The sequence below is a fragment of the Oncorhynchus kisutch genome, linkage group LG4 (assembly GCF_002021735.2).
Source record: "Oncorhynchus kisutch isolate 150728-3 linkage group LG4, Okis_V2, whole genome shotgun sequence".
NCBI lineage: Eukaryota > Metazoa > Chordata > Actinopteri > Salmoniformes > Salmonidae > Oncorhynchus > Oncorhynchus kisutch.
In genome coordinates, this window is record NC_034177.2 from 1,333,483 (window position 1) to 1,361,331 (window position 27,849).

Below are 27,849 nucleotides of genomic sequence, written 5' to 3' on the forward strand. Positions count from 1 at the left end.
AGGATCTGCAGAGCTGCTTGGCAGGTACAGATTGGAATCTATTTATAGATGACTGGGAGGAGGATCTGCAGAGCTGCTTGGCAGGTACAGATTGGAATCTATTTATAGATGACTAGGAGGAGGATCTGCAGAGCTGCTTGGCAGGTACAGATTGGAATCTATTTATAGATGACTGGGAGGAGGATCTGCAGAGCTGCTTGGCAGGTACAGATTGGAATCTGATTGTTTTTTCTGAATGTGTAACGGACTATGTGAACTCCTGTACTGACAATGTGGTGTCAAGCTGTGAAATGTTATGCAAATAATAAGCCATGTGTCATAACATAAATCACGGAGGCACTGAACAGGAAGGAGGGTTTACATAGTGGAAATAGAGATTAGTTGACAGTAGTACAGAACGAGATTAAAGGGCTGAACAGGAAGGAGGGTTTACATAGTGGAAATAGAGATTAGTTGACAGTAGTACAGAACGAGATTAAAGGGCTGAACAGGAAGGAGGGTTTACATAGTGGAAATAGAGATTAGTTGACAGTAGTACAGAACGAGATTAAAGGGCTGAACAGGAAGGAGGGTTTACATAGTGGAAATAGAGATTAGTTGACAGTAGTACAGAACGAGATTAAAGGGCTGATCAGGAAGGAGGGTTTACATAGTGGAAATAGAGATTAGTTGACAGTAGTACAGAACGAGGTTAAAGGGCTGATCAGGAAAGACACTAAATACAAACTGAAATTAGAAAACTGCAAGAGAAAAACATGAAGGATGTCTGGGATGGTATGAAGAAGATGACAGCTACAGCACCAGGAGACGTCTACAGAGTGATGAGGGAAGGGACAGAGCCACAGAGTTGAACCAGTTTCTCAGCAGAGCAACAGCAGATTGGGGAGGTGCTGGACTCTGGGGATCTGGGAAGCACTGAGAACATGAGCATCTGGGAGGAACATTTGGTGAAGCTGCTGAAGACGATCAATCCCAGGAAGTCGGTAGGACCTGATGGGGTGAAAGCCAGAGGACTCAAGGTGTGTGCTAATCAACAGGCTGTCAGTAGGACCTGATGGGGTGAAAGCTAGAGTACTCAAGGTGTGTGCTAATCAATAGGCTGTCAGTAGGACCTGATGGGGTGAAAGCCAGAGGACTCAAGGTGTGTGCTAATCAACAGGCTGTCAGTAGGACCTGATGGGGTGAAAGCCAGAGGATTCAAGGTGTGTGCTAATCAACAGGCTGTCAAGACTGCAGTATGTTTTCAACTTGTCCCTAATCCTCATAGATATTCCTACTAAACATCCTGCATAGTACCCATTTCAAAGAAAGCAGGAGGGACTGCACTGAAAGACTTCACACAAGTCATGAAAACCTTTTTATAAAGAGTCGAGGTGGCAGCCTATCTGGATCCTTGCAATGTGCCTAGATGCCCAAAAACTGGTGTTGAAGATGCCCTACCTCCTCCACACCCGGAGAAGCCTGGCTGTGGTGACAACAATGTTCTTTGACTTCTCCAGTGCTTTCAATACCATACAACCCCACCTGCAGGCCCAAAAGCTAAAGGACATTAACGTAAACCCACATGAAGCCAAATGGATTGTGAACTACCTGACAAATAGAACAGCGTTGGTAAGGCTGGACCTGGCTGTATCAGATCCGATATGTACCAACACGGAGGTGGCGCGGGGGACGGTCCTGGCACCTTTTCTGTTTACCCTTTATACAAATGACTTCAAACACCAATGAACTGAGCCACTTAGACATTCTCTGATGACTGCTATAGTCAGCTGTGTGATGGGAGGAGACTGCTATAGTCAGCTGTGTGATTGGAGGAGACTCTGCTATAATCAGCTGTGTGATGGGAGGAGACTGCTATAGTCAGCTGTGTGATGGGAGGAGACTCTGCTATAGTCAGCTGTGTGATTGGGAGGAGACTCTGCTATAGTCAGCTGTGTGATTGGAAGAGACTCTGCTATAGTCAGCTGTGTGATTGGAAGAGACGCTGCTATAGTCAGCTGTGTGATGGGAAGAGACTGCTGTAGTCAGCTGTGTGATTGGAAGAGACTCTGCTATAGTCAGCTGTGTAATGGGAGGAGACTCTGCTATAGTCAGCTGTGTGATGGGAGGAGACTCTGCTATAGTCAGCTGTGTGATGGGAGGAGACTCTGCTATAGTCAGCTGTGTGATTGGGAGGAGACTCTGCTATAGTCAGCTGTGTGATGGGAGGAGACTCTGCTATAGTCAGCTGTGTGATGGGAGGAGACTCTGCTATAGTCAGCTGTGTGATTGGGAGGAGACTCTGCTATAGTCAGCTGTGTGATTGGAAGAGACGCTGCTATAGTCAGCTGTGTGATTGGAAGAGACTCTGCTATAGTCAGCTGTGTAATGGGAGGAGACTCTGCTATAGTCAGCTGTGTGATGAGAGGAGACTGCTGTAGTCAGCTGTGTGATGAGAGGAGACTGCTGTAGTCAGCTGTGTGATGGGAAGGGAGACTGCTGTAGTCAGCTGTGTGATGAGAGGAGACTCTGCTATAGTCAGCTGTGTGATGAGAGGAGAATATGCTATAGTCAGCTGTGTGATGGGAGGAGACTGCTATAGTCAGATGTGTGATGAGAGGAGACGCTGCTATAGTCATCTGTGTGATGGGAAGAGATGCTGCTATAGTCAGCTGTGTGATGGGAAGAGACTCTGCTATAGTCAGCTGTGTGATGGGAAGAGATGCTGCTATAGTCAGCTGTGTGATGGGAAGAGACTCTGCTATAGTCACCTGTGTGATGGGAAGAGATGCTGCTATAGTCAGCTGTGATGAGAGGAGGCTCTGCTATAGTCAGCTGTGTGATGAGAGGAGACTCTGCTATAGTCAGCTGTGTGATGGGAGGAGACTCTGCTATAGTCAGCTGTGTGATTGGGAGGAGACTCTGCTATAGTCAGCTGTGTGATTGGAAGAGACTCTGCTATAGTCAGCTGTGTGATTGGAAGAGACGCTGCTATAGTCAGCTGTGTGATGGGAAGAGACTGCTGTAGTCAGCTGTGTGATTGGAAGAGACTCTGCTATAGTCAGCTGTGTAATGGGAGGAGACTCTGCTATAGTCAGCTGTGTGATGGGAGGAGACTCTGCTATAGTCAGCTGTGTGATGGGAGGAGACTCTGCTATAGTCAGCTGTGTGATTGGGAGGAGACTCTGCTATAGTCAGCTGTGTGATGGGAGGAGACTCTGCTATAGTCAGCTGTGTGATGGGAGGAGACTCTGCTATAGTCAGCTGTGTGATTGGGAGGAGACTCTGCTATAGTCAGCTGTGTGATTGGAAGAGACGCTGCTATAGTCAGCTGTGTGATTGGAAGAGACTCTGCTATAGTCAGCTGTGTAATGGGAGGAGACTCTGCTATAGTCAGCTGTGTGATGAGAGGAGACTGCTGTAGTCAGCTGTGTGATGAGAGGAGACTGCTGTAGTCAGCTGTGTGATGGGAAGGGAGACTGCTGTAGTCAGCTGTGTGATGAGAGGAGACTCTGCTATAGTCAGCTGTGTGATGAGAGGAGAATATGCTATAGTCAGCTGTGTGATGGGAGGAGACTGCTATAGTCAGATGTGTGATGAGAGGAGACGCTGCTATAGTCATCTGTGTGATGGGAAGAGATGCTGCTATAGTCAGCTGTGTGATGGGAAGAGACTCTGCTATAGTCAGCTGTGTGATGGGAAGAGATGCTGCTATAGTCAGCTGTGTGATGGGAAGAGACTCTGCTATAGTCACCTGTGTGATGGGAAGAGATGCTGCTATAGTCAGCTGTGATGAGAGGAGGCTCTGCTATAGTCAGCTGTGTGATGAGAGGAGACTCTGCTATAGTCAGCTGTGTGATGGGAGGAGACTCTGCTATAGTCAGCTGTGTGATGAGAGGAGACTCTGCTATAGTCAGCTGTGTGATGGGAGGAGACTGCTATAGTCAGCTGTGTGATGGGAGGAGACTCTGCTATAGTCAGCTGTGTAATGGGAGGAGACTCTGCTATAGTCAGCTGTGTGATGGGAGGAGACTCTGCTATAGTCAGCTGTGTGATGGGAGGAGACTCTGCTATAGTCAGCTGTGTGATGGGAGGAGACTCTGCTATAGTCAGCTGTGTGATTGGGAGGAGACTCTGCTATAGTCAGCTGTGTGATTGGAAGAGACGCTGCTATAGTCAGCTGTGTGATTGGAAGAGACTCTGCTATAGTCAGCTGTGTAATGGGAGGAGACTCTGCTATAGTCAGCTGTGTGATGAGAGGAGACTGCTGTAGTCAGCTGTGTGATGAGAGGAGACTGCTGTAGTCAGCTGTGTGATGGGAAGGGAGACTGCTGTAGTCAGCTGTGTGATGAGAGGAGAATATGCTATAGTCAGCTGTGTGATGGGAGGAGACTGCTATAGTCAGATGTGTGATGAGAGGAGACGCTGCTATAGTCATCTGTGTGATGGGAAGAGATGCTGCTATAGTCAGCTGTGTGATGGGAAGAGACTCTGCTATAGTCAGCTGTGTGATGGGAAGAGATGCTGCTATAGTCAGCTGTGTGATGGGAAGAGACTCTGCTATAGTCACCTGTGTGATGGGAAGAGATGCTGCTATAGTCAGCTGTGATGAGAGGAGGCTCTGCTATAGTCAGCTGTGTGATGAGAGGAGACTCTGCTATAGTCAGCTGTGTGATGGGAGGAGACTCTGCTATAGTCAGCTGTGTGATGAGAGGAGACTCTGCTATAGTCAGCTGTGTGATGGGAGGAGACTGCTATAGTCAGCTGTGTGATGGGAGGAGACTCTGCTATAGTCAGCTGTGTAATGGGAGGAGACTCTGCTATAGTCAGCTGTGTGATGGGAGGAGACTCTGCTATAGTCAGCTGTGTGATGGGAGGAGACTCTGCTATAGTCAGCTGTGTGATTGGGAGGAGACTCTGCTATAGTCAGCTGTGTGATTGGAAGAGACGCTGCTATAGTCAGCTGTGTGATTGGAAGAGACTCTGCTATAGTCAGCTGTGTAATGGGAGGAGACTCTGCTATAGTCAGCTGTGTGATGGGAGGAGACTCTGCTATAGTCAGCTGTGTGATGGGAAGAGATGCTGCTATAGTCAGCTGTGTGATGAGAGGAGGCTCTGCTATAGTCAGCTGTGTGATGAGAGGAGACTCTGCTATAGTCAGCTGTGTGATGGGAGGAGACTCTGCTATAGTCAGCTGTGTGATGAGAGGAGACTCTGCTATAGTCAGCTGTGTGATGGGAGGAGACGGCTATAGTCAGCTGTGTGATGGGAGGAGACTCTGCTATAGTCAGCTGTGTGATGAGAGGAGACTCTGCTATAGTCAGCTGTGTGATGGGAGGAGACTCTGCTATAGTCAGCTGTGTGATGAGAGGAGACTCTGCTATAGTCAGCTGTGTGATGGGAGGAGACTCTGCTATAGTCAGCTGTGTGATGAGAGGAGACTCTGCTATAGTCAGCTGTGTGATGAGAGGAGACTCTGCTATAGTCAGCTGTGTGATGAGAGGAGACTCTGCTATAGTCAGCTGTGTGATGGGAGGAGACTGCTATAGTCAGATGTGTGATGAGAGGAGACTCTGCTATAGTCAGCTGTGTGATGGGAGGAGACTCTGCTATAGTCAGCTGTGTGATGGGAAAGAGACTCTGCTATAGTCAGCTGTGTGATGGGAAGAGACTGCTATAGTCAGCTGTGTGATGAGAGGAGACTCTGCTATAGTCAGCTGTGTGATGAGAGGAGACTCTGCTATAGTCAGCTGTGTGATGGGAGGAGACTGCTATAGTCAGATGTGTGATGAGAGGAGACTCTGCTATAGTCAGCTGTGTGATGGGAGGAGACTCTGCTATAGTCAGCTGTGTGATGGGAAAGAGACTCTGCTATAGTCAGCTGTGTGATGGGAAGAGACTGCTATAGTCAGCTGTGTGATGGGAGGAGACTCTGCTATAGTCAGCTGTGTGATGAGAGGAGAATATGCTATAGTCAGCTGTGTGATGGGAGGAGACTGCTATAGTCAGATGTGTGATGAGAGGAGACTCTGCTATAGTCAGCTGTGTGATGGGAGGAGACTCTGCTATAGTCAGCTGTGTGATGGGAGGAGACTCCGCTATAGTCAGCTGTGCGATGAGAGGAGACTCTGCTATAGTCATCTGTGTGATGGGAGGAGACTCTGCTATAGTCAGCTGTGTGATGAGAGGAGACTCTGCTATAGTCAGCTGTGTGATGGGAGGAGACGGCTATAGTCAGCTGTGTGATGGGAGGAGACTCTGCTATAGTCAGCTGTGTGATGAGAGGAGACTCTGCTATAGTCAGCTGTGTGATGGGAAGAGACTGCTATAGTCAGCTGTGTGATGGGAGGAGACTCTGCTATAGTCAGCTGTGTCATTGGGAGGAGACTCTGCTATAGTCAGCTGTGTCATTGGGAGGAGACTCTGCTATAGTCAGCTGTGTGATGGGAGGAGACTCTGCTATAGTCAGCTGTGTGATGGGAGGAGACTCTGCTATAGTCAGCTGTGTGATTGGGAGGAGACTCTGCTATAGTCAGCTGTGTGATTGGAAGAGACGCTGCTATAGTCAGCTGTGTGATTGGAAGAGACTCTGCTATAGTCAGCTGTGTAATGGGAGGAGACTCTGCTATAGTCAGCTGTGTGATGAGAGGAGACTGCTGTAGTCAGCTGTGTGATGAGAGGAGACTGCTGTAGTCAGCTGTGTGATGGGAAGGGAGACTGCTGTAGTCAGCTGTGTGATGAGAGGAGACTCTGCTATAGTCAGCTGTGTGATGAGAGGAGAATATGCTATAGTCAGCTGTGTGATGGGAGGAGACTGCTATAGTCAGATGTGTGATGAGAGGAGACGCTGCTATAGTCATCTGTGTGATGGGAAGAGATGCTGCTATAGTCAGCTGTGTGATGGGAAGAGACTCTGCTATAGTCAGCTGTGTGATGGGAAGAGATGCTGCTATAGTCAGCTGTGTGATGGGAAGAGACTCTGCTATAGTCACCTGTGTGATGGGAAGAGATGCTGCTATAGTCAGCTGTGATGAGAGGAGGCTCTGCTATAGTCAGCTGTGTGATGAGAGGAGACTCTGCTATAGTCAGCTGTGTGATGGGAGGAGACTCTGCTATAGTCAGCTGTGTGATTGGGAGGAGACTCTGCTATAGTCAGCTGTGTGATTGGAAGAGACTCTGCTATAGTCAGCTGTGTGATTGGAAGAGACGCTGCTATAGTCAGCTGTGTGATGGGAAGAGACTGCTGTAGTCAGCTGTGTGATTGGAAGAGACTCTGCTATAGTCAGCTGTGTAATGGGAGGAGACTCTGCTATAGTCAGCTGTGTGATGGGAGGAGACTCTGCTATAGTCAGCTGTGTGATGGGAGGAGACTCTGCTATAGTCAGCTGTGTGATTGGGAGGAGACTCTGCTATAGTCAGCTGTGTGATGGGAGGAGACTCTGCTATAGTCAGCTGTGTGATGGGAGGAGACTCTGCTATAGTCAGCTGTGTGATTGGGAGGAGACTCTGCTATAGTCAGCTGTGTGATTGGAAGAGACGCTGCTATAGTCAGCTGTGTGATTGGAAGAGACTCTGCTATAGTCAGCTGTGTAATGGGAGGAGACTCTGCTATAGTCAGCTGTGTGATGAGAGGAGACTGCTGTAGTCAGCTGTGTGATGAGAGGAGACTGCTGTAGTCAGCTGTGTGATGGGAAGGGAGACTGCTGTAGTCAGCTGTGTGATGAGAGGAGACTCTGCTATAGTCAGCTGTGTGATGAGAGGAGAATATGCTATAGTCAGCTGTGTGATGGGAGGAGACTGCTATAGTCAGATGTGTGATGAGAGGAGACGCTGCTATAGTCATCTGTGTGATGGGAAGAGATGCTGCTATAGTCAGCTGTGTGATGGGAAGAGACTCTGCTATAGTCAGCTGTGTGATGGGAAGAGATGCTGCTATAGTCAGCTGTGTGATGGGAAGAGACTCTGCTATAGTCACCTGTGTGATGGGAAGAGATGCTGCTATAGTCAGCTGTGATGAGAGGAGGCTCTGCTATAGTCAGCTGTGTGATGAGAGGAGACTCTGCTATAGTCAGCTGTGTGATGGGAGGAGACTCTGCTATAGTCAGCTGTGTGATGAGAGGAGACTCTGCTATAGTCAGCTGTGTGATGGGAGGAGACTGCTATAGTCAGCTGTGTGATGGGAGGAGACTCTGCTATAGTCAGCTGTGTAATGGGAGGAGACTCTGCTATAGTCAGCTGTGTGATGGGAGGAGACTCTGCTATAGTCAGCTGTGTGATGGGAGGAGACTCTGCTATAGTCAGCTGTGTGATTGGGAGGAGACTCTGCTATAGTCAGCTGTGTGATTGGAAGAGACGCTGCTATAGTCAGCTGTGTGATTGGAAGAGACTCTGCTATAGTCAGCTGTGTAATGGGAGGAGACTCTGCTATAGTCAGCTGTGTGATGGGAGGAGACTCTGCTATAGTCAGCTGTGTGATGAGAGGAGACTCTGCTATAGTCAGCTGTGTGATGAGAGGAGAATATGCTATAGTCAGCTGTGTGATGGGAGGAGACTGCTATAGTCAGATGTGTGATGAGAGGAGACGCTGCTATAGTCATCTGTGTGATGGGAAGAGATGCTGCTATAGTCAGCTGTGTGATGGGAAGAGACTCTGCTATAGTCAGCTGTGTGATGGGAAGAGATGCTGCTATAGTCAGCTGTGTGATGAGAGGAGGCTCTGCTATAGTCAGCTGTGTGATGAGAGGAGACTCTGCTATAGTCAGCTGTGTGATGGGAGGAGACTCTGCTATAGTCAGCTGTGTGATGAGAGGAGACTCTGCTATAGTCAGCTGTGTGATGGGAGGAGACGGCTATAGTCAGCTGTGTGATGGGAGGAGACTCTGCTATAGTCAGCTGTGTGATGAGAGGAGACTCTGCTATAGTCAGCTGTGTGATGGGAGGAGACTCTGCTATAGTCAGCTGTGTGATGAGAGGAGACTCTGCTATAGTCAGCTGTGTGATGGGAGGAGACTCTGCTATAGTCAGCTGTGTGATGAGAGGAGACTCTGCTATAGTCAGCTGTGTGATGGGAGGAGACTCTGCTATAGTCAGCTGTGTGATGAGAGGAGACTCTGCTATAGTCAGCTGTGTGATGGGAGGAGACTGCTATAGTCAGATGTGTGATGAGAGGAGACTCTGCTATAGTCAGCTGTGTGATGGGAGGAGACTCTGCTATAGTCAGCTGTGTGATGGGAAAGAGACTCTGCTATAGTCAGCTGTGTGATGGGAAGAGACTGCTATAGTCAGCTGTGTGATGGGAGGAGACTCTGCTATAGTCAGCTGTGTGATGAGAGGAGAATATGCTATAGTCAGCTGTGTGATGGGAGGAGACTGCTATAGTCAGATGTGTGATGAGAGGAGACTCTGCTATAGTCAGCTGTGTGATGGGAGGAGACTCTGCTATAGTCAGCTGTGTGATGGGAGGAGACTCCGCTATAGTCAGCTGTGCGATGAGAGGAGACTCTGCTATAGTCATCTGTGTGATGGGAGGAGACTCTGCTATAGTCAGCTGTGTGATGAGAGGAGAATATGCTATAGTCAGCTGTGTGATGGGAGTACACTCCGCTATAGTCAGCTGTGCGATGAGAGGAGACTCTGCTATAGTCATCTGTGTGATGGGAGGAGACTCTGCTATAGTCAGCTGTGTGATGAGAGGAGACTCTGCTATAGTCAGCTGTGTGATGAGAGGAGAATATGCTATAGTCAGCTGTGTGATGGGAAGAGACTCTGCTATAGTCAGCTGTGTGATGAGAGGAGACTGCTGTAGTCAGCTTTGTGATGGGAAGGGAGACTGCTGTAGTCAGCTGTGTGATGAGAGGAGACTCTGCTATAGTCAGCTGTGTGATGAGAGGAGAATATGCTATAGTCAGCTGTGTGATGGGAGGAGACTGCTATAGTCAGATGTGTGATGAGAGGAGACGCTGCTATAGTCATCTGTGTGATGGGAAGAGATGCTGCTATAGTCAGCTGTGTGATGGGAAGAGACTCTGCTATAGTCAGCTGTGTGATGGGAAGAGATGCTGCTATAGTCAGCTGTGTGATGGGAAGAGACTCTGCTATAGTCAGCTGTGTGATGAGAGGAGACTGCTGTAGTCAGCTTTGTGATGGGAAGGGAGACTGCTGTAGTCAGCTGTGTGATGGGAAGAGACTCTGCTATAGTCAGCTGTGTGATGGGAGGAGACGGCTATAGTCAGCTGTGTGATGGGAGGAGACTCTGCTATAGTCAGCTGTGTGATGAGAGGAGACTCTGCTATAGTCAGCTGTGTGATGGGAGGGGACTGCTATAGTCAGCTGTGTGATGAGAGGAGACTGCTATAGTCAGCTGTGTGATGAGAGGAGACTCTGCTATAGTCAGCTGTGTGATGGGAGGAGACTCTGCTATAGTCAGCTGTGTGATGGGAGGAGACTCTGCTCTAGTCATCTGTGTGATGGGAAGAGACTGCTGTCGTCAGCTGTGTGATGGGAAGAGATGCTGCTATAGTCAGCTGTGTGATGAGCGGAGACTCTGCTATAGTCAGCTGTGTGATGGGAAGAGATGCTGCTATAGTCAGCTGTGTGATGAGAGGAGACTCTGCTATAGTCATCTGTGTGATGGGAAGAGACTCTGCTATAGTCATCTGTGTGATGGGAAGAGACTCTGCTATAGTCAGCTGTGTGATGGGAAGAGACTCTGCTATAGTCAGCTGTGTGATGGGAAGAGACTCTGACACCCACCCACTCCACAGGGCTCTGACACCCACCCACTCCACAGGGCTCTGACACCCACCCACTCCACAGGGCTCTGACACCCACCCACTCCACAGGGCTCTGACACCCACCCACTCCACAGCACTCTGATGACACCCACCCACTCCACAGGGCTCTGACACCCACCCACTCCACAGGGCTCTGACACCCACCCACTCCACAGGGCTCTGACACCCACCCACTCCACAGGGCTCTGACACCCACCCACTCCACAGGGCTCTGACACCCACCCACTCCACAGCACTCTGATGACACCCACCCACTCCACAGGGCTCTGACACCCACCCATTATGTGGGTTCCTCTCCAGACGTCACTAGCTAGGCGGTTTTACCGTGGGTTCCTTTCCAGACGTCACTAGCTAGGTGGGGGTACTGTGGGTTCCTCTCCAGACATCACTAGCTGCTAGGTGGTTTTACTGGGGGTTCCTCTCCAGACATCACTAGCTAGGTGGTTTTACTGTGGGTTCCTCTCCAGATGTCACTAGCTAGGTGGTTTTACTGTGGGTTCCTCTCCAGACATCACTAGCTAGGTGGATTTACTGTGGGTTCCTCTCCAGACGTCACTAGCTAGGTGGTTTTACCGTGGGTTCCTCTCCAGACGTCACTAGCTAGGTGGTTTTACCGTGGGTTCCTCTCCAGACGTCACTAGCTAGGTGGTTTTACTGTGGGTTCCTCTCCAGACGTCACTAGCTAGGTGGTTTTACCGTGGGTTCCTCTCCAGACGTCACTAGCTAGGTGGTTTTACCGTGGGTTCCTCTCCAGACGTCACTAGCTAGGCGGTTTTACCGTGGGTTCCTCTCCAGACGTCACTAGCTAGGCGGTTTTACCGTGGGTTCCTCTCCAGACGTCACTAGCTAGGCGGTTTTACCGTGGGTTCCTCTCCAGACGTCACTAGCTAGGCGGTTTTACCGTGGGTTCCTCTCCAGACGTCACTAGCTAGGTGGTTTTACCGTGGGTTCCTCCCCAGACGTCACTAGCTAGGCGGTTTTACCGTGGGTTCCTCTCCAGACGTCACTAGCTAGGTGGTTTTACCGTGGGTTCCTCTCCAGACGTCACTAGCTAGGTGGTTTTACCGTGGGTTCCTCTCCAGACGTCACTAGCTAGGCGGTTTTACCGTGGGTTCCTCTCCAGACGTCACTAGCTAGGCGGTTTTACCGTGGGTTCCTCTCCAGACGTCACTAGCTAGGCGGTTTTACCGTGGGTTCCTCTCCAGACGTCACTAGCTAGGCGGTTTTACCGTGGGTTCCTCTCCAGACGTCACTAGCTAGGTGGTTTTACCGTGGGTTCCTCCCCAGACGTCACTAGCTAGGCGGTTTTACCGTGGGTTCCTCTCCAGACGTCACTAGCTAGGTGGTTTTACCGTGGGTTCCTCTCCAGACGTCACTAGCTAGGTGGTTTTACCGTGGGTTCCTCTCCAGACGTCACTAGCTAGGCGGTTTTACTGTGGGTTCCTCCCCAGACGTCACTTGCTAGGCGGTTTTACTGTGGGTTCCTCTCCAGACGTCACTAGCTAGGTGGTTTTACCGTGGGTTCCTCTCCAGACGTCACTAGCTAGGTGGTTTTACCGTGGGTTCCTCTCCAGACGTCACTAGCTAGGTGGTTTTACCGTGGGTTCCTCTCCAGACGTCACTAGCTAGGTGGTTTTACTGTGGGTTCCTCCCCAGACGTCACTAGCTAGGCGGTTTTACCGTGGGTTCCTCTCCAGACGTCACTAGCTAGGTGGTTTTACTGTGGGTTCCTCCCCAGACGTCACTAGCTAGGCGGTTTTACCGTGGGTTCCTCTCCAGACGTCACTAGCTAGGCGGTTTTACCGTGGGTTCCTCTCCAGACGTCACTAGCTAGGCGGTTTTACCGTGGGTTCCTCTCCAGACGTCACTAGCTAGGTGGTTTTACCGTGGGTTCCTCTCCAGACGTCACTAGCTAGGTGGTTTTACCGTGGGTTCCTCTCCAGACGTCACTAGCTAGGCGGTTTTACCGTGGGTTCCTCTCCAGACGTCACTAGCTAGGTGGATTTACTCTAAAGGACTTTGACAACTGCTGATGTATAAAGGGGCTTTAAAAATACGCTTGATTGAGTGATTTGCTTGTGTGTTCCTCTCCAGGCCTGCGGGGGGCAATGGCGTTTGCCCTGGCAATCCGGGACACAGCTACCTACGCCCGTCAGATGACGTTCACCACCACCCTCCTCATCGTCTTCTTCACCGTCTGGGTGTTTGGAGGAGGGACCACCCCCATGTTGTCATGGCTACACATAAGGTTAGATATATGTGTGGGTGTTTGGAGGAGGGACCACCCCCATGTTGTCATGGCTACACACAGAATAACCTCTCTCCTTTACCCTATTACCTAGATAGTGCACTACTTTAGACCAGAGCCCTATTCCCTATATAGTGCACTACTTTAGACCAGAGCCCTATTCCCTATATAGTGCACTACATTAGACCAGAGCCCTATTCCCTATATAGTGCACTACTTTAGACCAGAGCCCTATTCCCTATATAGTGCACTACTTTAGACCAGAGCCCTATTCCCTATATAGTGCACTACATTAGACCAGAGCCCTATTCCCTATATAGTGACCTACTTTAGACCAGAGCCCTATTCCCTATATAGTGCACTACTTTAGACCAGAGCCCTATTCCCTATATAGTGCACTACTATAGACCAGAGCCCTATTCCCTATATAGAGCACTACTTTAGACCAGAGCCCTATTCCCTATATAGTGCACTACTATAGACCAGAGCCCTATTCCCTATATAGTGCACTACTATAGACCAGAGCCCTATTACCTATATAGTGCACTACTTTAGACCAGAGCCCTATTCCCTATATAGTGCACTACTTTAGACCAGAGCCCTATTCCCTATATAGTGCCCTACTTTAGACCAGAGCCCTATTCCCTATATAGTGCACTACTTTAGACCAGAGCCCTATTCCCTATATAGTGCACTACTTTAGACCAGAGCCCTATTCCCTATATAGTGCCCTACTTTAGACCAGAGCCCTATTCCCTATATAGTGCACTACTTTAGACCAGAGCCCTATTCCCTATATAGTGCACTACTTTAGACCAGAGCCCTATTCCCTATATAGTGCACTACTTTAGACCAGAGCCCTATTCCCTATATAGTGCACTACTATAGACCAGAGCCCTATTCCCTATATAGAGCACTACTTTAGACCAGAGCCCTATTCCCTATATAGTGCACTACTATAGACCAGAGCCCTATTCCCTATATAGTGTACTACTTCAGACCAGAGCCCTATTCCCTATATAGTGCACTACTTTAGACCAGAGCCCTATTCCCTATATAGAGCACTACTTTAGACCAGAGCCCTATTCCCTATATAGTGCACTACTATAGACCAGAGCCCTATTCCCTATATAGTGCACTACTATAGACCAGAGCCCTATTACCTATATAGTGCACTACTTTAGACCAGAGCCCTATTCCCTATATAGTGCACTACTTTAGACCAGAGCCCTATTCCCTATATAGTGCCCTACTTTAGACCAGAGCCCTATTCCCTATATAGTGCACTACTTTAGACCAGAGCCCTATTCCCTATATAGTGCACTACTTTAGACCAGAGCCCTATTCCCTATATAGTGCCCTACTTTAGACCAGAGCCCTATTCCCTATATAGTGCACTACTTTAGACCAGAGCCCTATTCCCTATATAGTGCACTACTTTAGACCAGAGCCCTATTCCCTATATAGTGCACTACTTTAGACCAGAGCCCTATTCCCTATATAGTGCACTACTATAGACCAGAGCCCTATTCCCTATATAGAGCACTACTTTAGACCAGAGCCCTATTCCCTATATAGTGCACTACTATAGACCAGAGCCCTATTCCCTATATAGTGTACTACTTCAGACCAGAGCCCTATTCCCTATATAGTGCACTACTTTAGACCAGAGCCCTATTCCCTATATAGTGTACTACTTCAGACCAGAGCCCTATTCCCTATATAGTGCACTACTTTAGACCAGAGCCCTATTTCCCTATATAGTGTACTACTTCAGACCAGAGCCCTATTACCTATATAGTGTACTACTTCAGACCAGAGCCCTATTCCCTATATAGTGCACTACTTTAGACCAGAGCCCCCATTCCCTATATAGTGCACTACTATAGACCAGAGCCCTATTCCCTATATAGTGTACTACTTCAGACCAGATCCCTATTCCCCTATTCACTCTGTCCAGCCCCTTTTAATTACAATTATTTGTTTGTTACGTAATTCCAGTTCTCGCGGTTTGGTGAGGGTGAGACAGTCTGTGTGGTTTGGTGAGGGTGAGACAGTCTGTGTGGTTTGGTGAGGGTGAGACAGTCTGTGTGGTTTGGTGAGGGTGAGACAGTCTGTGTGGTTTGGTGAGGGTGAGACAGTCTGTGTGGTTTGGTGAGGGTGAGACAGTCTGTGTGGTTTGGTGAGGGTGAGACAGTCTGTGTGGTTTGGTGAGGGTGAGTCTGTGTGGTGTTACCCAGAAGGTGGGGCCAGAGAGCCCTACAGCAGCTTCACCCATTGGCCCAAATCTTTACACCTCTTTATCCATCCACCACTGTAGTTCCCCCTAACTGTCACCATGGGAACTGCTGGGAGAGTGGAAAGGTGCTCCTGTGCAGGACAGTGTTCAGCCAGAAGTCTGTCATTCCTGACTGCAGCTCTAGAGGGCTGTACTACCACCTAGAGGACTGTAGTACCTGACTGTAGTACCAACTAGAGGACTGTAGTATCACCTAGAGGGCTGTAGTACCACCTAGAGGACTGTAGTACCTGCTTCTAATATTAGGGATGTCAGGCCAGGTAACTCTACCTGTTGCTAAAAGTAGGGATGTCGGGCCAGGTAACTCCACCTGTTGCTAATAGTAGGGATGTCGGGCCAGGTAACTCCACCTGTTGCTAATAGTAGGGATGTCGGGCCAGGTAACTCTACCTGCTGCTAATAGTAGAGATGTCGGGCCAGGTAACTCCACCTGCTGCTAAGATTAGGGATGTCGGGCCAGGTGACTCTACCTGCTGCTCTGGGAATGGACATATTACCTGTGATGTGATGTCAAACTCACTGTCAGAGTGAGTTGTTTGAAGAGCTTATCTAACATGACTATCTGCCTGTCTGTCATCCAGTATGGTCTGGCCAGGCCCTGGTCCATATTGATCAGAGTAAAGAGGATTATGGGTAGTGATGTGTGTTGGCAGCTGCTCATTTGAATGACTAATGCTGTCTCTGTGTGGTGTACAGACAGGGTTAATCCACAGTTTCTAAACCTGAGAGGAGCAACATGGTGAGACTCCCAAGAAGGCATGTCAAACAGACCAGGCTGGGGTTTGGACTTTAAGAAGTCCATGAGAGAAGTCAATCATTCTTCCTGAGTTATACATTTTCTCGAAATCGAAAGAGACGGCCTAGATTGGAGCTAATGTCTTAAGTAGTTGTTTTGTTAAAAACGACTTTATATCGTCCGTGCCTTTGATTTGAAGGCCTGCAAAATGTGAAGTTTGTCGCGAGGCAACCTCTAGACCCAATGATGTTTCTAGGCATGAGCTTAGCTAGCCAACTTCGCCATAACATCTAATGGAGAAGCAGTTTTAGCCTATCTTCATACTGTAATGTCTTTTGGTTAATCTGAGAAGTCTGTAGGGTTAACCCGGTTCACTTAAACCCATCACTATTAGTGCCCAGAGACGTGCCAAAAGGGACTATAGCATGTGTTTGGAGGAGAGAAGCCAGTCTGTTCTGGGTCATGGATCTGTGTGTGTTTGACAGTCACTGATAGCAGGCCTCCTGCCTCTCGTCACACTGACTTACTGAGCAGCAGAGCAGCCAATGGTAAGGCAGGGGTAGGGTTAGGGAGTCTGCTGTCGGTAGGGTAGGGTTGGGGAGTCTGCTGTCGGTAGGGTTGGGGAGTCTGCTGTCGGTAGGGTTGGGGAGTCTGCTGTCGGTAGGGTAGGGTTGGGGAGTCTGCTGTCGGTAGGGTTAGGGAGTCTGCTGTCGGTAGGGTTAGGGAGTCTGCTGTCGGTAGCGTTAGGGTTAGAGAGTCTGCTGTCGGTAGCGTTAGGGAGTCTGCTGTCGGTAGCGTTAGGGTCAGTCTGTTCTGGGTCATGGATCTGTGTGTGTTTGACAGTCACTGATAGCAGGCCTCCTGCCTCTCGTCACACTGACTTACTGAGCAGCAGAGCAGCCAATGGTAAGGCAGGGGTAGGGTTAGGGAGTCTGCTGTTGGTAGGGTGGGTTAGGGAGTCTGCTGTCGGTAGGGTTAGGTAGTCTGCTGTCGGTAGGGTTGGGGAGTCTGCTGTCGGTAGGGTTGGGGAGTCTGCTGTCGGTAGGGTAGGGTTGGGGAGTCTGCTGTCGGTAGGGTAGGGTTGGGGAGTCTGCTGTCGGTAGGGTAGGGTTGGGGAGTCTGCTGTCGGTAGGGTAGGGTTGGGGAGTCTGCTGTCGGTAGGGTTGGGGAGTCTGCTGTCGGTAGGGTTAGGGAGTCTGCTGTCGGTAGGGTTAGGGAGTCTGCTGTCGGTAGGGTTAGGGTTAGGGAGTCTGCTGTCGGTAGCGTTAGGGTTAGGGAGTCTGCTGTCGGTAGGGTTGGGGAGTCTGCTGTCGGTAGGGTTGGGGAGTCTGCTGTCGGTAGGGTTGGGGAGTCTGCTGTCGGTAGGGTAGGGTTGGGGAGTCTGCTGTCGGTAGGGTAGGGTTGGGGAGTCTGCTGTCGGTAGGGTTGGGGAGTCTGCTGTCGGTAGGGTTGGGGAGTCTGCTGTCGGTAGGGTTAGGGAGTCTGCTGTCTGTAGCGTTAGGGTTAGAGAGTCTGCTGTCGGTAGCGTTAGGGTTAGGGAGTCTGCTGTCGGTAGCGTTAGGGTTAGGGAGTCTGCTGTCGGTAGCGTTAGGGTTAGGGAGTCTGCTGTCGGTAGCGTTAGGGTTAGGGAGTCTGCTGTCGGTAGCGTTAGGGTTAGGGAGTCTGCTGTCGGTAGCGTTAGGGTTAGGGAGTCTGCTGTCGGTAGCGTTAGGGTTAGGGAGTCTGCTGTCGGTAGCGTTAGGGTTAGGGAGTCTGCTGTCGGTAGCGTTAGGGTTAGGGAGTCTGCTGTCGGTAGCGTTAGGGTTAGGGAGTCTGCTGTCGGTAGCGTTAGGGTTAGGGAGTCTGCTGTCGGTAGCGTTAGGGTTAGGGAGTCTGCTGTCGGTAGCGTTAGGGTTAGGGAGTCTGCTGTCGGTAGCGTTAGGGTTAGGGAGTCTGCTGTCGGTAGCGTTAGGGTTAGGGAGTCTGCTGTCGGTAGCGTTAGGGTTAGGGAGTCTGCTGTCGGTAGCGTTAGGGTTAGGGAGTCTGCTGTCGGTAGCGTTAGGGTTAGGGAGTCTGCTGTCGGTAGCGTTAGGGAGTCTGCTGTCGGTAGCGTTAGGGAGTCTGCTGTCGGTAGCGTTAGGGAGTCTGCTGTCGGTAGGGTTAGGGAGTCTGCTGTCGGTAGCGTTAGGGTTAGGGAGTCTGCTGTCGGTAGCGTTAGGGGTAGGGAGTCTGCTGTCGGTAGGGTAGGGGTAGGGAGTCTGCTGTCGGTAGGGTGGGGTGGGTAGGGTGGGGTAGGGAGTCTGCTGTCGGTAGGGTAGGGAGTCTGCTGTCGGTAGGGTGGGGGTAGGGAGTCTGCTGTCGGTAGGGTGGGTTAGGGAGTCTGCTGTCGGTCTGCTGTCGGTCTGCGTCGGTAGGGGTAGCGAGTCTGCTGTCGGTAGGGCAGGGTTAGGGAGTCTGCTGTCGGTAGGGCAGGGTCAGGGAGTTTGCTGTCGCTAGGGTAGGGGGTCTGCTGTCGGTAGGGTAGGGGTAGGGAGTCTGCTGTCGGTAGGGTAGGGGTAGGGAGTCTGCTGTCGGTAGGGTAGGGGTAGGGAGTCTGCTGTCGGTAGGGTAGGGTTAGGGAGTCTGCTGTCGGTAGGGTAGGGTTAGGGAGTCTGCTGTCGGTAGGGTGGGTTAGGGAGTCTGCTGTCGGTAGGGTAGAGTTTGGGAGTCTGCTGGTCGGTAGGGTAGAGTTTGGGAGTCTGCTGTGGGTAGGGTAGGGGTAGGGAGTCTGCTGTCGGTAGGGGTAGGGAGTCTGCTGTCGGTAGGGTTAGGGAGTCTGCTGTCGGTAGGGTAGGGTTAGGGAGTCTGCTGTCGGTAGGGTGGGTTAGGGAGTCTGCTGTCGGTAGGGTAGAGTTTGGGAGTCTGCTGTCGGTAGGGTAAGGGTAGGGAGTCTGCTCTGGTTAGGGTTAGGGAGTCTGCTGTCGGTAGCGTTAGGGTTAGGGAGTCTGCTGTCGGTAGGGTGGGGTAGCGAGTCTGCTGTCGGTAGGGCAGGGTTAGGGAGTCTGCTGTGGGTAGGGAAAGGGTAGGGAGTCTGCTGTGGGTAGGGTAAGGGTAGGGAGTCTGCTGTCGGTAGGGTAAGGGTAGGGAGTCTGCTGTGGGTAGGGTTAGGGAGTCTGCTGTCGGTAGGGCAGGGTTAGGGAGTCTGCTGTCAGTAGGGTAGGGGTAGGGAGTCTGCTGTCGGTAGGGGGTAGGGAGTCTGCTGTCGATAGGGGTAGGGAGTCTGCTGTCTGTAGGGGTATCGAGTCTGCTGTCGGTAGGGGTAGCGAGTCTGCTGTCGGTAGGGGCAGGGTCAGGGAGTTTGCTATCGCTAGGGTAGGGGGTCTGCTGTCGGTAGGGTAGGGTTAGGGAGTCTGCTGTCGGTAGGGTAGGGGTAGGGAGTCTGCTGTCGGTAGGGTAGGGGTAGGGAGTCTGCTGTCGGTAGGGTAGGGGTAGGGGGTCTGCTGTCGGTAGGGTAGGGGTAGGGAGTCTGCTGTCGGTAGGGTAGGGGTAGGGAGTCTGCTGTCGGTAGGGTAGGGGTAGGGAGTCTGCTGTCGGTAGGGTAGGGTTAGGGAGTCTGCTGTTGGTAGGGTAGGGGTAGGGAGTCTGCTGTCGGTAGGGTAGGGGTAGGGAGTCTGCTGTCGGTAGGGGTAGGGAGTCTGCTGTCGGTAGGGTAGGGGTAGGGAGTCTGCTGTCGGTAGGGTAGGGGTAGGGAGTCTGCTGTCGGTAGGGTAGGGTTAGGGAGTCTGCTGTCGGTAGGGTAGGGGTAGGAGTCCGCTGTCGGTAGGGTAGAGTTTGGGAGTCCGCTGTGGGTAGGGGTAAGGGTAGGGAGTCTGCTGTGGGTAGGGTAAGGGTAGGGAGTCTGCTGTGGGTAGGGTTAGGGAGTCTGCTGTCGGCAGGGGAGGAGTCTGCTGTCGGCAGGGGTAGGGAGTCTGCTGTCGGCAGGGGTAGGGAGTCTGCTGTCGGCAGGGGTAGGGAGTCTGCTGTCGGCAGGGGTAGGGAGTCTGCTGTCGGCAGGGGTAGGGAGTCTGCTGTCGGCAGGGGTAGGGAGTCCTGCTGTCGGCAGGGGTAGGGAGTCTGCTGTCGGCAGGGGTAGGGAGTCTGCTGTCGGCAGGGGTAGGGAGGTCTGCTGTCGGCAGGGGTAGGGAGTCTGCTGTCGGCAGGGGTAGGGAGTCTGCTGTCGCAGGGGTAGGGAGTCTGCTGTCGGCAGGGGTAGGGAGTCTGCTGTCGGCAGGGGTAGGGAGTCTGCTGTCGGCAGGGGTAGGGAGTCTGCTGTCGGCAGGGGTAGGGAGTCTGCTGTCGGCAGGGGTAGGGAGTCTGCTGTCGGCAGGGGTAGGGAGTCTGCTGTCGGCAGGGGTAGGGAGTCTGCTGTCGGCAGGGGTAGGGAGTCTGCTGTCGGCAGGGGTAGGGAGTCTGCTGTCGGCAGGGGTAGGGAGTCTGCCTGTCGGCAGGGGTAGGGAGTCTGCTGTCGGCAGGGGTAGGGAGTCTGCTGGTCGGCGGGGTAGGGAGTCTGCTGTCGGCGGGGTAGGGAGTCTGCTGTCGGCGGGGTAGGGAGTCTGCGTCGGCGGGGTAGGGAGTCTGCTGTCGGCGGGGTAGTGGAGTCTGCTGTCGCGGGGTAGGGAGTCTGCTGTCGGCAGGGGTAGGGAGTCTGCTGTCGGCGGGGGTAGGGAGTCTGCTGTCGGCAGGGGTAGGGAGTCTGCTGTCGGCAGGGGTAGGGAGTCTGCTGTCGGGCAGGGTAGGGAGTCTGCTGTCGGCGGGGTAGGGAGTCTGCTGTCGGCGGGGTAGGGAGTCTGCTGTCGGCGGGTAGGGAGTCTGCTGTCGGCGGGGTAGGGAGTCTGCTGCTCGGCGGGGTAGGGAGTCTGCTGTCGGCGGGGTAGGGAGTCTGCTGTCGGCGGGGTAGGGAGTCTGCTGTCGGCGGGTAGGGAGTCTGCTGTCGGCGGGGTAGGTAGTCTGCTGTCGGCGGGGTAGGGAGTCTGCTGTCGGCGGGGTAGGGAGTCTGCTGTCGGCGGGGTGGGAGTCTCGCTGGTCGGCGGGGTAGGGAGTCTGCTGTCGGCGGGGGTAGGGAGTTCGCTGGTCGCGGGGTAGGGGAGTCTGCTGTCGCGGGGTAGGGAGTCTGCTGTCGGCGGGGTAGGGGAGTCTGCTGGTCGGCGGGGTAGGGAGTCTGCTGTCGGCGGGGTAGGGAGTCTGCTGGTCGGCGGGGTAGGGCGTCTGCTGTCGGCGGGGTAGGGGCGTCTGCTGTCGGCGGGGTAGGGGCGTCTGCTGTCGGCGGGGTAGGGCTCTGCTGTCGGCGGGGTAGGGCGTCTGCTGTCGGCGGGGTAGGGGCGTCTGCTGTCGGCGGGGTAGGGGTAGGGCGTCTGCTTGTCGGCGGGGTAGGGGTAGGGCGTCTGCTGTCGGCGGCGTAGGGTTAGGGATTCTGCTGTCGGCGGCGTAGGGTTAGGGAGTCTGCTGTCGGTAGGGTAGGGAGTCTGCTGTCGGCGGGGTAGGGGTAGGGCGTCTGCTGTCGGCGGGGTAGGGGTAGGGCGTCTGCTGTCGGCGGCGTAGGGTTAGGGATTCTGCTGTCGGCGGCGTAGGGTTAGGGAGTCTGCTGTCGGTAGGGTAGGGAGTCTGCTGTCGGTAGGGTAGGGAGTCTGCTGTCGGTAGGGTAGGGAGTCTGCTGTCGGCGGGGTAGGGCGTCTGCTGTCGGCGGGGTAGGGCGTCTGCTGTCGGCGGGGTAGGGCGTCTGCTGTCGGCGGGGTAGGGCGTCTGCTGTCGGCGGGGTAGGGCGTCTGCTGTCGGCGGGGTAGGGCGTCTGCTGTCGGCGGGGTAGGGTAGGGCGTCTGCTGTCGGCGGGGTAGGGGTAGGGCGTCTGCTGTCGGCGGCGTAGGGTTAGGGATTCTGCTGTCGGCGGCGTAGGGTTAGGGAGTCTGCTGTCGGTAGGGTAGGGAGTCTGCTGTCGGTAGGGTAGGGAGTCTGCTGTCGGTAGGGTAGGGAGTCTGCTGTCGGCAGGGGTAGGGAGTCTGCTGTCGGCAGGGGTAGGGAGTCTGCTGTCGGCAGGGGTAGGGAGTCTGCTGTCGGCAGGGGTAGGGAGTCTGCTGTCGGCAGGGGTAGGGAGTCTGCTGTCGGCAGGGGTAGGGAGTCTGCTGTCGGCGGGGTAGGGAGTCTGCTGTCGGCGGGGTAGGGAGTCTGCTGTCGGCGGGGTAGGGAGTCTGCTGGTCGGCGGGGTAGGGAGTCTGCTGGTCGGGCGGGGTAGGGAGTCTGCTGGTCGGCGGGGTAGGGAGTCTGCTGGTCGGCGGGGTAGGGAGTCTGCTGTCGGCGGGGTAGGGCGTCTGCTGTCGGCGGGTAGGGCGTCTGCTGTCGGCGGGGTAGGGCGTCTGCTGTCGGCGGGGTAGGGCGTCTGCTGTCGGCGGGGTAGGGCGTCTGCTGTCGGCGGGGTAGGGGTAGGGCGTCTGCTGTCGGCGGGGTAGGGGTAGGGCGTCTGCTGTCGGCGGCGTAGGGTTAGGGAGTCTGCTGTCGGCGCGTAGGGTTAGGGAGTCTGCTGTCGGTAGGGGTAGGGAGTCTGCTGTCGGTAGGGTAGGGAGTCTGCTGTCGGTAGGGTAGGGAGTCTGCTGTCGGTAGGGTAGGGAGTCTGCTGTCGGTAGGGTAGGGAGTCTGCTGTCGGTAGGGTAGGGATAGGGCGTCTGCTGTCGGTAGGGTAGGGCGTCTGCTGTCGGTAGGGTAGGGCGTCTGCTGTCGGTAGGGTAGGGAGTGTGCTGTCGGTAGGGTAGGGAGTCTGCTGTCGGAAGCGTTAGGGAGTCTGCTTTCGGTAGAGTAGGGTTAGGGGTAAGGAGTCTGGCCAGTGGCCAGATGTGCCAAGTTTATACCCCAAGAGACGTGCAGCTGTAATTGCTGCAAAAGTTGGCTCTACAAAGTATTGACTTTGGGGGGTGAATAGTTATGCACGCTAAATTTCAGTTTTTTTGTCTTCTTTCTCGTTTGTTTCATAATAATTTTTTTAAAATGCATATACAAAGTGATAGGCATGTTGTGTAAATCAAATGATACAAACCCCCCAAAATCCATTTTAATGGATAAGACAACTTCTGGTAGTGATTCTAATGTTTTCTAATGTTTTCCCGCATAATACAGTGATTAGGATTAAGGTCGTCACACATGCCACGAACAATACACTTTTAAACTTGCGACGACGCACTTAGATATAGACAAAACGAACAAAATTGAACGATATAACTATAAAAATAAAAATAAATCATGCAGGTGAGCTCAGGGTCTGGCAGCAGTGCCGTGTCCCCATGGGTAGCCTAGACCAGACTGATCCTCTCAGTGTCCTCCTCAGGTCAGCTCCAGCTGCTGTGTCTGTCTACTTGCCAGGATGGGATCAGTGCATGTGTAGTGCACTACCCAAAACACAAACTCGTATGTATCTGAGATGGATGCCAATTAATGCTTTACTAAGCTGAGTGATTATAAAGATTATAGCTCTCTGTCTATAATCCTTTCATCATCACAGTAGGCCCTCAAGTCTGTCTGTCTGTCTCTCTATATTACTATTACACATCAGCTAACTGAGTATAATATCCACTAACACCAGTCAGTCAGTCTACCCCACTGAGCATAATATCCATAGACGTCAGTCAGTCAGTCTACCCCACTGAGCATAATATCCATAGACACCAGTCAGTCAGTCTACCCCACTGAGCATAATATCCATAGACACCAGTCAGTCAGTCTACCCCACTGAGCATAATATCCATAGACACCAGTCAGTCAGTCTACCCCACTGAGCATAATATCCACTAACACCAGTCAGTCAGTCTACCCCACTGAGCATAATATCCACTAACACCAGTCAGTCAGTCTACCCCACTGAGCATAATATCCATAGACACCAGTCAGTCAGTCTACCCACTGAGCATAATATCCATAGACGCCAGTCAGTCAGCCAGTTATATGGGATGTGACTGGGTTTATATGGGATGTGATAGTGTGACTGGGTTTATATGGGATGTGACTGGGTTTATATGGGATGTGACTGGGTTTATATGGGATGTGACTGGGTTTATATGGGATGTGACTGGGTTTATATGGGATGTGACTGGGTTTATATGGGATGTGATAGTGTGACTGGGTTTATATGGGATGTGATAGTGTGACTGGGTTTATATGGGATGTGATAGTGTGACTGGGTTTATATGGGATGTGATAGTGTGACTGGGTTTATATGGGATGTGATAGTGTGACTGGGTTTATATGGGATGTGATAGTGTGACTGGGTTTATATGGGATGTGATAGTGTGACTGGGTTTTTATGGGATGTGATAGTGTGACTGGGTTTATATGGGATGTGATCGTGTGACTGGTTTTATATGGGATGTGACTGGGTCTATATGGGATGTGATAGTGTTACTGGGTTTATATGGGATTTAACTGGGTTTATATGGGATGTGATAGGGTTTATATGGGATGTGATAGTGTGACCTGGTTTATATGGGATGTGATAGGGTTTATATGGGATGTGATAATGTAACAGGGTTTATATGGGATGTGATAGTGTGACCTGGTTTATATGGGATGTGATAGGGTTTATATTGGATGTGATAGGGTTTATATGGGTTGTGATAGGGTTTATATGGGATGTGATAGGGTTTATATAGGATGTGATAGGGTTTATATAGGATGTGATAGGGTTTATATTGGATTTGATAGGGTTTATATGGGATGTGATAGTGTGACTGGGTTTATATGGGATTCAATAGGGTTTATATGTGATGTGATAGTGTGATTGGGTTTATTTGGGATGTTATAGTGTGACTGGGTTTATATCAAATCAAATCAAATCAAATCAAATGTATTTATATAGCCCTTCGTACATCAGCTGATATCTCAAAGTGCTGTACAGAAACCCAGCCTAAAACCCCAAACAGCAAGCAATGCAGGTGTAGAAGCACGGTGGCTAGGAAAAACTCCCTAGAAAGGCCAATACCTAGGAAGAAACCTAGAGAGGAACCAGGCTATGTGGGGTGGCCAGTCCTCTTCTGGCTGTGCCGGGTGGAGATTATAACAGAACATGGCCAAGATGTTCAAATGTTCATAAATGACCAGCATGGTCGAATAATAATAAGGCAGAACAGTTGAAACTGGAGCAGCAGCACAGTCAGGTGGAAGTTGAAACTGGAGCAGCAGCATGGCCAGGTGGACTGGGGACAGCAAGGAGTCATCATGTCAGGTAGTCCTGGGGCATGGTCCTAGGGCTCAGGTCCTCCGAGAGAGAGAAAGAAAGAGAGAAGGAGAGAATTAGAGAACGCACACTTAGATTCACACAGGACACCGAATAGGACAGGAGAAGTACTCCAGATATAACAAACTGACCCCAGCCCCCCGACACATAAACTACTGCAGCATAAATACTGGAGGCTGAGACAGGAGGGGTCAGGAGACACTGTGGCCCCATCCGAGGACACCCCCGGACAGGGCCAAACAGGGCCAAATATGGGATGTGACTGGGTTTATATGGGATGTGACTGGGTTTATATGGGATGTGATAGTGTGGCTGGGTTTATATGGGATGTGACTGGGTTTATATAGGATGTGAATGGATTTTTATGGGATGTGACTGCGTTTATATGGGATATGATAGTGTGACTGTTTATGGGATGTGATAGTGTGACTGGGTTTATATGGGATGTGATAGTGTGAATGGGTTTATATGGGGTGTGACTGGGTTCATATGGGATGTGACTGGGTCTATATGGGATGTGATAGTGTTACTGGGTTTATATGGGATTTAACTGGGTTTATATGGGATGTGACTGGGTTTATATGGGATGTGACTGGGTTTATATGGGATGTGACTGGGTTTCTATGGGATGTGACTGTGACTGGGTTTATATGGGATGTGACTGGGTTTATGGGATGTGACTGGGTTTATGGGATGTGACTGGGTTTATGGGATGTGACTGGGTTTATGGGATGTGACTGGGTTTATATGGGATGTGACTGGGTTTATATGGGATGTGACTGGGTTTATATGGGATGTGATAGTGTGACTGGGTTTATATGGGATGTGATATGGTTTATATGGGATGTGATAATGTAACAGGGTTTATATGGGATGTGATAATGTAACAGGGTTTATGTGGGATGTGATAGTGTTTATGTGGGATGTGATAGGGTTTATATTGGATGTGATAGGGTTTATATGGGATGTGATAGGGTTTATATGGGATGTGATAGTGTGACTGGGTTTATATGGGATGTGATAGGGTTTATATGTGATGTGATAGGGTTTATATGGGATGTGATAGGGTTTATATGGGATGTGATAGGGTTTATATTGGATGTGATACTGTAACAGGGTTTATATGGGATGTGATAGGGTTTATATGGGATGTGATAATGTAACAGGGTGTATATGGGATGTGATAGGGTTTATATGGGATGTTATAGTGTGACTGGGTTTATATGGGATGTGATGTGATAGGGTTTATATGGGATGTGATATGGTTTATATGGGATGTGATAGGGTTTATATGGGATGTGATAGTGTGACCTGGTTTATATGGGATGTGATAGGGTTTATATGGGATGTGATAGGGTTTATATGGGATGTGATAGGGTTTATATGGGATGTGATAGTGTGACTGGGTTTATATGGGATGTGATAGGGTTTATATGGGATGTGATAGGGTTTATATGGGATGTGATAGGGTTTATATGGGATGTGATATGGTTTATATGGGATGTGATATGGTTTATATGGGATGTGATAGGGTTTATATGGGATGTGATAATGTAACAGGGTTTATATGGGATGTGATAATGTAACAGGGTTTATGTGGGATGTGATAGTGTTTATGTGGGATGTGATAGGGTTTATATTGGATGTGATAGGGTTTATATGGGATGTGATAGTGTGACTGGGTTTATATGGGATGTGATAGGGTTTATATGTGATGTGATAGGGTTTATATGTGATGTGATAGGGTTTATATGGGATGTGATAGGGTTTATATTGGATGTGATACTGTAACAGGGTTTATATGGGATGTGATAGGGTTTATATGGGATGTGATAGGGTTTATATTGGATTTGATAGGGTTTATATGGGATGTGATAGTGTGACTGGGTTTATATGGGATGCAATAGGGTTTATATGTGATAGTGTGATTGGGTTTATTTGGGATGTGATAGTGTGGCTGAGTTTATATAGGATGTGACTGCGTTTATATGGGATATGATAGTGTGACTGTGTTTATGGGATATGATAGTGTGACTGGGTTTATATGGGATGTGATAGTGTGACTGGGTTTATATGGGATGTGATAGTGTGACTGGGTTTATATGGGATGTGACTGGGTTTATATGGGATGTGACTGGGTTTATATGGGATGTGACTGGGTTTATATGGGATGTGATGTGATAGGGTTTATATGGGATGTGATATGGTTTATATGGGATGTGATATGGTTTATATGGGATGTGATAGGGTTTATATGGGATGTGATAATGTAACAGGGTTTATATGGGATGTGACTGGGTTTATGTGGGATGTGATAGTGTTTATGTGGGATGTGATAGGGTTTATATGGGATGTGATAGTGTGACTGGGTTTATATGGGATGTGATAGGGTTTATATGGGATGTGATAGGGTTTATATGGGATGTGATAGGGTTTATATGGGATGTGATAGGGTTTATATGGGATGTGATAGGGTTTATATTGGATGTGATACTGTAACAGTGTTTATATGGGATGTGATACTGTAACAGGGTTTATATGGGATGTGATAGGGTTTATATGGGATGTGATCGTGTGACCTGGTTT

At 50.8% G+C, this 27,849-nt stretch overlaps 1 protein-coding gene across 2 annotated transcripts in view; it reads left to right on the top strand.

The window, feature by feature from the left end:
- Positions 1-27,849, top strand: part of slc9a7 (solute carrier family 9 member 7) — a 95,103-nt gene that overhangs the window by 46,438 nt on the left and 20,816 nt on the right. For both annotated transcript variants that reach the window (XM_031822264.1, XM_031822263.1), the window contains exon 12: positions 12,867-13,020. In XM_031822264.1, coding sequence (XP_031678124.1) covers positions 12,867-13,020 — 154 coding nt within the window. The remainder of the gene's footprint in view (positions 1-12,866; positions 13,021-27,849) is intronic.